The sequence below is a fragment of the Pongo abelii genome, chromosome 19, assembly GCF_028885655.2.
Source record: "Pongo abelii isolate AG06213 chromosome 19, NHGRI_mPonAbe1-v2.0_pri, whole genome shotgun sequence".
Taxonomy (NCBI): domain Eukaryota; kingdom Metazoa; phylum Chordata; class Mammalia; order Primates; family Hominidae; genus Pongo; species Pongo abelii.
Genome location: NC_072004.2, coordinates 22,593,896 through 22,607,213, shown reverse-complemented (window position 1 = coordinate 22,607,213; position 13,318 = coordinate 22,593,896). Strand labels below are relative to the sequence as shown.

At 44.5% G+C, this 13,318-nt stretch overlaps 1 protein-coding gene across 1 annotated transcript in view; it reads right to left on the bottom strand.

Annotated features, from left to right (window-relative positions):
* Window positions 1-13,318, bottom strand: part of LOC129047469 (E3 ubiquitin-protein ligase HERC2-like) — a 45,139-nt gene that overhangs the window by 23,066 nt on the left and 8,755 nt on the right. The window contains exons 2-10 of the mRNA XM_054536326.1: window positions 12,345-12,452; window positions 10,794-10,925; window positions 10,196-10,354; window positions 9,992-10,110; window positions 8,959-9,084; window positions 8,370-8,525; window positions 7,863-7,978; window positions 7,564-7,762; window positions 1,583-1,797 (exon numbers count right to left, since the gene is read on the bottom strand). Coding sequence (XP_054392301.1) covers window positions 1,583-1,797; window positions 7,564-7,762; window positions 7,863-7,978; window positions 8,370-8,525; window positions 8,959-9,084; window positions 9,992-10,110; window positions 10,196-10,354; window positions 10,794-10,925; window positions 12,345-12,452 — 1,330 coding nt within the window. The remainder of the gene's footprint in view (window positions 1-1,582; window positions 1,798-7,563; window positions 7,763-7,862; window positions 7,979-8,369; window positions 8,526-8,958; window positions 9,085-9,991; window positions 10,111-10,195; window positions 10,355-10,793; window positions 10,926-12,344; window positions 12,453-13,318) is intronic.

Genomic DNA, 13,318 nt, shown 5'->3' with positions numbered 1-13,318 from the left:
CGAGGCTTAAGTCAGGTAGTTCAAGTCTTCCGACCTTTTCCTCATTTTCAAAGCTGATTTGACTATTCTAGGCCATTTGCATCTCCATATACATTTTATGCTCCGCTTATCAATTTCTATAGAAATCTTGATTGGGAAGGTGTTGAATCTATAGATTTGAGGATAACCAGCGACTTAACAATACTGACTCTTCTGCTCCATGAACACAGCATGCTCCTTCACGACTTTAGGTTTTTTAAAAATTATCTCAGCAATACTTTGTAGTCTTCTGTCTACACAGTCATTCACATTTTTGGGTCAGATTTATCCCATAGTTTTTCAATTCTGGGAGACGGTACTGTAAGTGGTATTTTAAAATTTCACTTTCTGGTTACGTATATGTATATGTATAGACATACAAGTAACTTTTATTTATTGATCTTCTATCCCGCAACACTGCTAGCCTCACTTATCAGTTCTAGCAGCTTTTTGTAAATACCACCAGGTTCTCTGCATAAACAATGTTTTCAGCAAAAAAGACAGTTTTAATTCTCTTTTCAATCTAGATGCCTTTTATTTCTTTGCACTGCTGTACTGCACTTACTAAACCTGTTGCACAATGTTGAAGAGAAGCGGTGATAGCAGACATCCTTGCCTTGATCCTGAACTCCGGGGGAAAGCTTTTGGTCTGTTGCCATTAACTACAATCTAAGCTCTAGGTTAACAGAGATGCCCTTTATCAGGTAAAGGAAGAGACCTCTTACTCCTAGACTACTCAGAGTTTTTATCAGAATTGGATGTTGGAGTTTGCCAAATTATTTTTTCCTTTTATTTTTATTTTTTTTTGAGATGGAGTCTCGCTCTGTCCCCCAGGCTGGAATGCAGTGGCGCAATCTCGGCTCACTGCAACCTCCAGCTCCCGAGAAGCTGGGACTACAGGTGTGTGCTACCACATCTGGCTAATTTTTTCTGTATTTTTTGTAGAAATGGGGTTTCGTCATGTTGCCCAGGCTAGTCTTAAACTCCTGAGTTCAAGCAATCTGCCCACCTCAGCTTCCCAAAGTGCTGGGATTACAGGCGTGAGCCACCATGCCAGACCTGTTTAACATATTTTATATGGTGGTTTAGTTATTCCTAGGATAAGAAGGCCCCTGTTACTCCAATCTGGCTGGTAGTTCTCATTAATTTTTTAAAACTTGTGAGTTTGTTCATTTGTTTAAAAAATGGTGTCAACTGTGTGTTCTTTCTTCCTCACCCCTGCCATTTCCTCTGTATTTGCAGTTCTAGTATCACGCACGTTACACAAAATGCCAAATGTGATTCAGTGGATGATATAGGGAGAAGGACAAAAAAACGCTTACTTAGTACTTGTAATCAAAAACTCAGAATTGACTTTTTTTTCCCTCTCAACAGAGGAATCATATGGGTAAGGCTTCATATTGGAACATAAAACTATTTCTGCCAAATGAGTCATTAACATTATTTAGTTTGAGAGTATTGTAAATGTTGCCTTGAAAAACAAAGCGCCAATAGATTGTAACAGGATTAAAACAAACAATAACAAAGACAAATAGAATGTTGAAATAATTTTTTCACATCATACCTTCTGTTGCCATGCCCCAACTTCCCATCTTCTGCCTCACCCCAAGAGTAAACTTCTCCTTCTGAAGACAGGGCAAGGCAGTGCTTTCCTCCGGAGTTCACAGCTACTTTCTTAATAAACACATGCTGAATGGATTCAAGCAATGTTGGGGTAGACACCGACTCTGTCCCTCCAATGCCTAGTCTGCCACCTGCACCATACCCAGTGGCATACAGCTAAGAAAAGAAAAAGCAATAATAACATCAGTTTTTAATCTCAATATCCCCTAAATTTACTAATTCATAAACCTAATCCATGCTTTAGACATTTTTACCACATAGAAATAAAATTTGAAGTTAAAAATCTCAGGAATATAAGTTTATGACTTTATACATGATCTATTAAAGTTCTAGAAATGAAATGAAATTTCTAGAACATGACTATTAGAAATTCCAAATTCAGAAAACATATTGTGAAAATAAGGTCTTCTCGCTGGAAGCTCTTCCATTTTTGTGTAGAATACCAACTACAATTAACACCAAGAAAAACAAAAAACAATTTAATTATCTACTATATGCAAATCTCTGACAATAACAGCCACAAAAACATACCCATAAAAGAACACAAATACATTTTAATATTTCAGCAGGGTAGCATATAAACCACACAGGAAAAAACACCTCTTTTTTTTTTTAATCTAAGTGGGATGTTTTAGGACACAAAACATCTATGATTAATTTTAAAGAACATGATTGATTTAAAAACATACACACACGCGATCAGACTGCCGTTTTCCAAATGAAGGCAAACATCCCTTCTGATAAAAACTTAAATGCTGTTCCATGCTGTTTTAGACATCTTTCAAACGTGCTGCTGCACTGACATAATGTAAGGAAGCCACAAGTGCCAACGCAGGAAGTGAAACCCAAACTCAGGTGGATAAACAAGCCCCACCCCCAAAGCCAGCTTCTGGGTGCTGGGTGAGGCTCTGGGGTGCACAGGGTGCAGGGTAATGCAGCGTGCCTCCAAGGACTTCCTATAGAAAGTGGGGCTCCAAAGGGTTGCCCCTCAGTGCCTGTGAATAAGAAGAACACCACAGAAAGCTGCCCTTCTCAGCCTCAGCACTGACAGGGAGACAGAGGCTTGTCCCTGAGAATTCATAACTACAACAGGAGTTGGCAAATTATGGCCCATGGGCCAAACCAGGCCCATCATTTGTTTCTGTAAATGAAGTTTTATGGGAACACAGCCACACCCACTCATTTATAATATGTCCAGGGTTGCTTTTGTAGTTGCAACAGAGACCATATGGCCCAAAGCTGAAAATACTTTTGTGCCCTTTACAGAAAGTGCTTACCAACCACACCCTAGAAAAAGGACAAAATAAAGATATTTTGAAACAAACAATCAGAATTAACCAAGGAAAGAATTTCACTAAAGTAAATCAAGAAAGATATGCTAAAGGAGAAGGAAATGATTTTATAAGATCTGAGACATAACAAATGATGGTAAGAAATGATAGTAAGCAAAGATGTGCAACATTTGGCTAACTCCAAAAAAAACACCATGGTCCATATAAAACCACCAAAACAACAATAATGTCTACAGCAGAGGGGAACAGGTTAGAACCCAAACACGGGGTAACAAGGGGTCACTGACTGGGAGGAGGGGAGAAATACTAATTAACTTTAGGTTTTTAAGTACCTATGTTAAAATAACCAGAGAAACAATGAAAAGAAGCAGAATTCTCCTGAGAATTGACACAGAGGGGCTACATTTCAAACTTTTTTATGAGGCTAGACCACTTCGACACCTGTGCTAGCAGTCTGCCTCTGACACGGTTCACAATGATCCCTGCTTCTAAACATGTGTGCTCCTGTATATAGGCACACCCCATTTGACTGTGCCTTGCTTTACTGTACCTCGCAGATACTGTTTTTTATAAACCGAAGGTCTGTGTCAACCCTACACTGATCAAGTCTATCAGCGCCATTTTCCCAAAAGCATGTGCTGACTTACTGTCTCCATGTCACGTTTTGATAATTCTTGCAATATTTTAAACTTTTTCATTATTATTTTATCTGTTATGATGATCTGTGATCAGTAATGTTTGATGTCACTGTTGTACTTGTTTTGAGGCACCACAAACCACACCCATAGAAGATGGTGAACTTAAATGATAAATGTTGTGTATATTCTGATTGCTCTGCCAACTAGCGTTCTTCCTTCTCTCTCCCTCTCCTCAGACCTCCCTATTATGTCCCTGAGACATAACTTATTGAAATTAGGCCACTTAATAACGCTACGGTGACCTCTAAGAGTTCAAGTGAAAGGAAGAGTTGCATATTTCTCACTTTAAGTCAAAAGCTAGAAATGATTAAGATTAGTGAGGAAGGCACACTGAAAGCCAAGACAGGCTGAAAGCTAGGCCTCTTGCACCAGTTACCCAAGAAAAAGTTCTTGCAGCACAATTAAGTGCAACTCTAGTAAACACACAAATGATGAGAATGCAAAACAGTCTTATTGCTGATATAGAGAATGTTTGACTGGCATAGACAGAAGATCAAAACGGACACAATATTCCCTTAAGCCAAAGCTAATCCAGAGCTTGCTAACTCTCTTCAATTCCACGAAGGCTAACAGAGGTGAGAAGGCTGCCGAAGGAAAGTCTGAAGGTAGCAGAGATTGGTTCCTGAGGTTTAAGGAAAGACGCTGTCTTCATAACATAAAAGTGTGAGGGAAAGTAGCAAGTGCTGATGTAGAAGCTGCAGCAAGTTACCCAGAAGATCTAGCCAAGATCAGTGATGAAGGAGGTGGCTACGCTAAACAACAGGCTTTCAACGTAGATGGAACAACCTTCTATCAGAAGAAGACACCATCTAGGACTTTCATAGCTAGACAGAAGTCAATGTTTGCCTTCAAAGCTTCAAATCTTTTGTTAGGGGCTAACGCAGCTGGTGACTCTATTAGTTGAACTCGTTGAAGTCAATGCTCATTGACCATTCTGAAAATCTTAGGGCCCTTAAGAATTACGCTAACTCCACTCTGACTGTGCTCCAGAAATAGAACAAAACCTGGATGGAAGTCAGCACATTTGTTTACAGCACGCTTCACTGAATATTTTAAGCCCACTATTGAGGCCTATTGCTCAGACAAAAAGATTTCTTTCAAAACATTACTGCTCATTGACAATGTACCTGGTCACCCAAGAGCTCTGATGAACATGTACAAAGAGATTAAAGTTGTTTTCACGCCTGCTAACACATCATCTTTTCTGCAGCCACATGGATCAAGGAGTAATTTCAATTTTCAAATCTTGTTATTTAAGAAATACATTTCATAAGGCTATAGCTGCCATAGACAGTGATTCCTCTAATGGATGTGAACCAGCTAAATTGAAAACCTTCTGGAAAGCCATCAACATTATAAATGCCATTAAGTACATTTGTGATTCACAGGAGGAGGTGAAAATATCAACATTAACAGGGATTTGGAAGAAGTGGATTCCAACCCTCATGGATGACCTTGAGGGATTCAACACAAGTGGAAGAAGTAACCTCAGATACGGTGGAAACAGCAAGAGAACTAGAATTAGAAGTGGAGTCTAAAGATGTGACTTAATAGACTATAGTACTTTTATATCCACTGGGAAACCAAGAAATTTGTGTGACATGCTTTGTGAAGATACTTGCTTTATTGTGTTGATTTAGAACCAAGCCTGCATATCTCCAAGTATGCCTACAGCTCCCTCTCCCTGAGTGTGGGCTGGACTTAATGACCTGCTTCTGATGAGCAGAATAGGGCAAGAATGATGGAGTGTGGTCACTTCTGTGATTCAGTTACACAGGACCAGGGCTCTGTCTTCTCCACTCTCTCTTGCTGGTGCTCCCTCCTGTGCCTCCCTTGCTCTCGCTGACAGAGTCAGCTGCCACCCTGTGAGACGCTCCATGGACACGTGGCAAAGGGCTGAGTGAGGGGAGGCTCTGCCAACAGCTCATGAGGGACTGAGGCCTCAGCCCAAAGGTCCGTGAGGGACTGAATACTTGCTCGGACAGCCTCAAGACGACTGCAGCCTGCTGAGATTCTGAGCTGGAGAACGGAGCTATGCTGCCTCCAGAGTCCTGACCCAGAGAAACTATGAAATAATAAATGTGTGTGAGACAGAATATTACATGAGAGTATCTCACTCATGAATAGGATCTCCCAAAAATCTAAACAAAACTATCACAAACACAAGCCAGATACATATCCTGACCAAACTGGATTTATCCAAAGAATGCAAGTTTGTTTAATATAAGAAAACCAATTAATCCAACTGGCTATACTAATTCATTAGAAAACATTGGCCGGGCACAGTGGCTCATGCCTGTAATCCCAGCACTTTGAGAGGCCAAGGCGGTCGGATCACAAGGTCAGGAGTTCAAGACCAGTCTGGCCAATATTGTGAAACCCCGTCTCTACTAAAAAAAAAAAAAAAACACACACAAAAATTAGCCAGGCGTGGTGGCAGGCGCCTGTTGTCCCAGCTACTTGGGAGGCTGAGGTAGAAGAATCGCTTGAACCCAGGAGGCAGAGGTTGTAGTGAGCCAAGACTGTGCCACTGCACTCCAGCCTGGGGGACAGAGTGAGACTCTGTCTCAAAAAAAAAAAAAAAAAAAGAAGAAAACATCTATGAAAGAACATTTCAAAACACATAGAAAGAGTGTTGAACAAAAATCAGTGTCCACTGTTGACTAGAAACAGAAGGAAACATGCCTAATCTGATCAAGGGCTTCTACTCAAACCCCACTGGAAGCCTGGGAACGCTCCACCTGCACCCACTCCAGTCTTGATCAAGGCAGGAGCCTCCGCCCACTCCCACCCAGAATCACACCGCAACCCCAGCCTGCACCATGAGCTCCCATTCTCCCACACAAACGGGAAAAATAAAAGAGAGGTACGCTAGACAGAAAGGAACATAATTCATTTAGAGACTATGGCACTCTATAAAGAAGATACAAGAAATCTTCAGATATACTAGAATGGAGAGAGTCAAGTAGATCACCAAACATAAAGTCAATATATAAACATCCAATATTTCTATATATCAGTGGCAATCTTTTTTTTGGTGGGAAATGGAATCTCATTCTGTCGCCCAGGCTGGAGTGCAGTGGTGTGATCTCGGCTCACTGCAACCTCCATCTCCTGGGTTCGAGTGATTCTCCTGCCTCAGCCTCCTGAGTAGCTGGGATTACAGGCACGTGTCACCGAGCCTGGCTTATTTTTGTATTTTTCGTAGAGACAGGGTTTTCCTATGTTGGCCAGGCTGGTCTCGAACTCCTGACATCAGGTGATCCACCCACCTTAGGCTCCCAAATTGCTGGGATTACAGGCATGAGCCACTGCACTGGGCCAGCAGCAATACATTTTTAAAAATATACTATTTACAATAGCAAACAAGAAATACATCTAACAAGTGATATGCAAACAAAAATTGTAATACTTTTGTATACATGACGTATTTTCAAAATAAAAATTAAAAAAAATTGGCCAGGCGTGGTGGCTCATGCCTGTAATCCCAGCACTTTGGAAGGCCGAGGTGGGCGGATCACCTGAGGTCAGGAGTTCGAGACCAGCCTGGTCAACATGGTGAAAACCTGTCTCTACTAAAAATACAAGTTAGCCAGGTGTGGTGGCAGGCGCCTATAATCCCAGCTACTCGGGAGGCTGAGGCAGGAGAATCACTTGAACCCAGGAGGTGGAGGTTGCAGTGAGCTGAGACCACGCCATTGCATTCCAGCCTGGGCAACAAGAGCAAAACTCTGTCTTAAACTTTTTTTTTTTTAATTTAAAGATTATACAAAAATATCTTAGAACTCTAGCTGCTTCCTGCATACCATAGTACTATTAATCCTGAGAAACGTTTTAGTACAGATCCTTGCATGTGCTAAGAACCACACAGCACCTTTAGCCACAATTGCCTCAGGCTCAGTGACCCTGTGACACAGAGAAAGCACCCTTACCTTCCCATCAGCCGTCACAGCAAAGAGGGTCTGTTCCCCTCCGATTAACTGCACGGGTCTGAGAGTTGCGAGGGCTTCACAGGGAGTGGGAACTTTGACTTTTGCACCTTCAATGCCCCCGAGCTGGCCCCTGTGATTATGTCCCCATCCATAAATTGTTCCACTGCCACCAGCAGAGAGAGTCCAGTCATCTGGTCGCCTACAACACACATCAAGTGAGCATTTGCCATGGGAAAGAACAATGCACACAGCCTCTCACGCTCATGATCAACATTACTGCTTGTTTCTAATATAATAACCTGTTCATCCACTGCACAAGTTGTTCATCTTGTTCTCTTTTAAAAATGTCATGGCTCTCATGCAGAACATCCATGTTTTCGCTGTCTGCCATTAATTCACGAATTTTCTTAGCCACCTGAACAAAATTATTATGATGTTACAAATCAAACACTCATCTCAAACAAAATAGATAAATACTAAGGAAAGACAGAAGGAATCCCTGCCTGAAAATATAAGAGAAGAGCAACATTGCAATGTTATGGTTCATGGGCAAAACCAATAATGACTGCATCAAGTCTAACATATTAAAAATGTCTAGACAGTATCATTCTATCTGTAGTTTACTAAAAATAAACTTTCACTGAAATTCACAGTGTCAGTTCACTCATTTTCACCTATGTGTTATTTTCTTTGATATTCCTTGGCAAGGGAAATTTTTCTGTGTCTCATAATATTGGCATCTTGTTACACTATAGCTAAATAACGTTTTTGCATCCCCAAAGTGATTCCAAAATATCATGCAATACCTCATCAAGAAACAGATGGGGCAACGGTGTTCTTTTGTCAAGGGCCACAGCAACGCGGGAGGCCATGCAATACCTCCGGAACCAGGCCCACTTGTGCGTCTCGGCACAGCAAGGCAGAATGTCCAGCTCCAGGTCACAAGCAAGAGCTACCAGTACCTGCAGGCACCAAAAATGACAAACTCAGGGACACTAAGAAATGCAGTGAACAGGCCAAGGTTTCTGTGGCTCCTTCTGCAGGACCTCCTATTCCAGGATGACTGCCATGGGCACAGCAAGGATACGGCCACCATCAGTGATGTGGCGATCTCTGACAGTTCCTAGCCACGTGCCACACAACTGCTACAACACTTGTTGCCTGCATCAGGTGACAAGAACACTTGTGCATCTCAAGGCATGCTAACAGTTACAGGCTTGTGGTTTAAGGGTTTAGATTACATGATCATTTCTTGAGATTTTTTCATATTTGACTTCAGCTATACCTACAGCTGCCCTCAGAGGCCTAAAACACATACACTGCACATGACAGCTCTCAGTGGCTCTTTCAGTCAAACAGCTCTATTGTCACTTTAAAAAATAAGTCAAACATTACCTTAAAGAATGGGCTGTGGAGCAGCTGTTTGCCACCCCTCACAATAGGATCTTCATATTCAAACTTCCTTTGCAAAGCTTCTGGAAGACCTTTCACCAAAGCAGCAAGAGCACTACCTGTAAAACTCTAAGAAACAACAGAACGGTATTCTATCGCGGGAATCCAGGGTGCGGGGGAGGCTGACCATTTGTTTCTACGGTCAAATGTTTTATTATGTTGGTACTAATTCTTCTAAAAAAAAAAAAACAAAGCTTATCAAAATTCTCAAGTAGGAAAAAAGCTAAAAGAACATAAACACTAAAATAAAAAAGAGGAGTTTGAAGACTCATCTCAGAATGTTTGGTCTTGATTTCAGAACATCTGCTTCCAGAGAAATAGCCCCTCTCTGGCCCACAAATGCTGCCTATCTCCTCCCATGGGTAGGATCAAAAGGGACTACTTTAGTCAGCAAAATAAAGGGGAGGCCATCAGTTAGCCTCACTGTAAAGTCCAATCCACACAATCCTATGTTCACAGCTGTTGAGACAGATTTTCACAAAATCAAAGTCCAACTTGAACTCAGTATACACTGCGACATACGAAAAGTCTGGATGTGACAAAGGCCTCCTTATTTTTATTTATTTATTTTTTTTGAGATGGAGTCTCGCTCTGTCACCAGGCTGGAGTGCAGTGGCGTGATCTCAGCTCACTCCAACCTCCACCTCCCAGGTTCAAGTGATTCTCCTGCCTCAGCCTCCCGAGTAGCTGGGACTACAGGTGTCCACAGCCACGCCCATCTAATTTTTTGTATTTTTAGTGGAGTCAGGGTTTCACCATGTTAGCCAGGATGGTCTCAATCTCCTGACCTCATGATCCGCCCACCTCAGCCTCCCAAAATGCTGGGATTACAGGCCACTGCACCCGGTCCAAGGCCTCCTTATTCTTATGTGAAACTCCCCAACTCCTCTCAACGATTTAGAGGTTTAGACTACTAAAGCAACATTTTATTCCCCAAGGGTCACAAATCTAGAAATTGTACTAGAATGCTCCATACCAAAGCTCTTGTTTCTCCATCATTTTCTCCAAGCAGCCTATTTATGTTAATTGATTGCCCAAATTCAGTTGTAAGCAGCTTCCTCAATCTCTGAAGGGCCCACATTCTGTGACTGGTGGCTGAAATGAGCAGAGAGAAAGTATCAGAAGTCTGATGGTTTCTTCCAAGCAGGAAGACAGATGTAACTGTAATGGTGCCGTTTACCTAGGGCACTCAGCTGTGCACAAGCCACCAGTGAGGCCGCAAGGCGAGGGACGATGCTTCTGTTAGAGGCAAGGTTGAGTCGGAAGTCTAACAGACACGTCACCAAGTCCATGGATGGACAGGAGAGGACGCAGCGGTCAGAGAGGAGTTCTTTAGGGCCTGTGAATGAACACTGTAAACATCCCCGGGTTTCACAAGCTAGGGACCACCCCATAAGAAGCCGCCAATGAACAAGGGTGGCTCCACCCAGCCCCACCCACCAGAAGGCAACAGTTGGTGTGCCCATGCATGCCACTGCGAGTCGGTGAGCCTCGCTCTTCACACTCACACTTCCACTGTCAACCAAAAGCCTAAGAACCGCACCAGCAACAACTCCTTCCACACCAGGTGAGGGGGAGTGTGAGCCTGACAGTTGGACGGCTGGGACAGTTCTCTGTGTTCTGTTCCATGCTTCAGCGGGGCCTGTGGGAGCACTCACTCCAACACAGCAGAAGGTAGGCCGTCAGGCACTACGTGGACATGTGTACATGTCCATGTTGCTCCAGAAACAATCCACAGCCAGTCATCTAACCTTGATCGCCATAAGCCCCTCCCTTACCAGCAGCTGGCATGATGGGATAGACGGTGAAGCACCAGCCCCAGCCATTCACAGACCCATCGCTGATGAACTTCCACTTTAACTCATCCCCTGGGATGCGCAGCTCGCTGGACCAGTCGGACCACTCTCGGCCTGGGGTTTTAAGGAAAGTGCACCCCAGGGTTAGCTTCACTCCATCACCCAATCAATACAAACCGCCTTAGATGCAAAGCAGAATGATTTCCATCATGTGTGAGGAGCAAGTTCCTCCAATCCAAGCTCTCCCAAGCTGAAGTGCACAGTGACACATCACTCTTGGGATTCACATTTTAATACATACCATTCTTCAGCAAACACGCATTCAGCCCCTGTACCAGGTACCCAGGAACTGAGGGCAGGCGGGCAGGCACTGCTCTGGCAGAAGCCACCACCCAGTGGGGAAATGACCCCACCAGCCATGATACAGTGAGTGCCCTCCGGGTCTCCAGCACACACCAGGCCAGGGGCCATTGGGACGTTTCCGGGAAAGCTCTGATACAACCAGGTGGCCAGGCAGCAGAAGGAAGAACCCTAGCTCTCCCAACAAAAGGCCCATGTGTGTGGTTCAGCACGGCGCAGAGGAGGCTGCCCTCGAGGGAGCAGAGGGCCTGGCTGCTGTGGACAGGAGCGGCAGTGTATTACAGCATCTTAGAAGGCCAAGACAACCCCGCCAGATTTCTGCTTCAGAAGGACCATCTGACAGCAGCTCAGGGATGGCCCATAAGGGCTTTCTGCTGGATGCAGAAAAACTCACATCCAACACCACCACTGAAAACTACACTGGCAGACATCTGTCAAAGCACCAGAAAAACCCACGCCCACTGGGACCATACCACTTCATGCAAAGCTTTACTTAACTAAGTAACGCTGTGTGAATAAAGTTTTCCTGGGACACAGCCACGCCCACTCACTGGCATCCTGCCTGCATGTTGTTATGACAGAGGCTGCATTACCTGGCCCTTTACAGGAAACACTCGAGATGAAGGATAAAGAGGTCTTAAAAGGCGCATACACACACCCCTGCACTGCCAGTTCTAAAATACTCAGTAAAAGAGCATTTCACAAGCTCCCACAGACATCCTCATATGCTCCCGCTGGCCTCGTGGAGCCCAGCAGCAGAGACAAGCCGGACATGTGGCTGCCTCCACCTACATACAGAAGTCACTCCACACATGGCCATGCCCTCACTGCAGCCAGTAAGAAACAAACCCTTGAAGAAGCTCTGTAGTATGCCAACCATGACCTCGCATGAGCCCTGTCACCTCACATGTCTCCAGCACCTTTTGCAACTGTCTGGTAAGGCAGGGCCCATCCAACAGGGATGTGGTGCACACATCATAGATAATTACTGTATTTAAAAGTATGGGAAAGAGGCAAGCAAACCTACTGTGTTTCACAGCTGAATAGCATATTGTCCCTTCCTTAAGACTTCAGTGAGAATACGGTAGCAGCATTCTGTCCTACAAATGTGAAGGGTTGTGTCTACGGAGACACAGGTGGGCAGATCATGGCCTGCTCACCTCCTGTCCTTACCTGACCGCACGGAGACGATCCTGTTGACGCCGTCCATGATTGTGAGAGGGTCGTGGCGCCTCTCTGTGGAGCACTGCCGGTCAAATTCCACCCTGAGTCCTTCTGCACCTGGAGGACAGGCAAGCACAAAACATAGCAACCACTCCAGATCAGCACCCAAAGTAGAAACAGTGAAACTAAAACCACGTTTAACAGCTAACGAATAGCAGAAAGTCAGAAAGAACTGGCCTCAAAGACAAGCATCTCAGACTGACCACCCCTTTCCCCAGCTCGTCCCCACTGAAGATTATGTCTGTGCACTGGAAGGCCAGAAAACACTTCCACTTTGCCAATTTGTTTTGTGCGGTCACTCCCGGGCAGACTTTCCTACTGCAACCCCACTCCCCTGATCAAGCTTTACAGCGAACATCACACTGACCAGGGGCTGTGGGAATGCCCAGTGTGCAGCCAAGTCAGACGGCAGTTGTGGGTCACCTGGGAAGTGAGGGGCATTTGAGGTGAGGAGCACCTCAACTTCTGCCGTGTCCAGAGAACTGGAGAACCGCTTGGTGTGGAGAACCCGCACATCTGGTGTGAGAGGTGTGCGAGCAGAGAAGAGTTTTCCTTCAGGCTGGAAGATCTTTAAGGTCTAGCAGAGGATGGCACTGAGGGGCTGGGAAAGAGGCAGGGGAGGAAGGAGGGAAGAAGGAGGGACGTGGGGCAGGGGCTCAAGTCCTCTCTTACAGTTACAGGGTTGACAGGCTTGGACTGGTTTTAAGATACTATCTCTGGATGCTCTGTTGGGGGCTGATTCTGGGGGGCCACAGGAGGTGGGGAGTGGAAGCAGGAACACAGGGAGGCAGCTAGGATGTGATTGCTGGGATGATAAACCGGGTGAGACGCCACAGTGCTCTAGCCCAGAATGTCTAGAGTGAGAGAAAAATGGTTGAATTTGGAATATATTTTAAAAGCAGAGAAAACAGGATTTGCTGGTG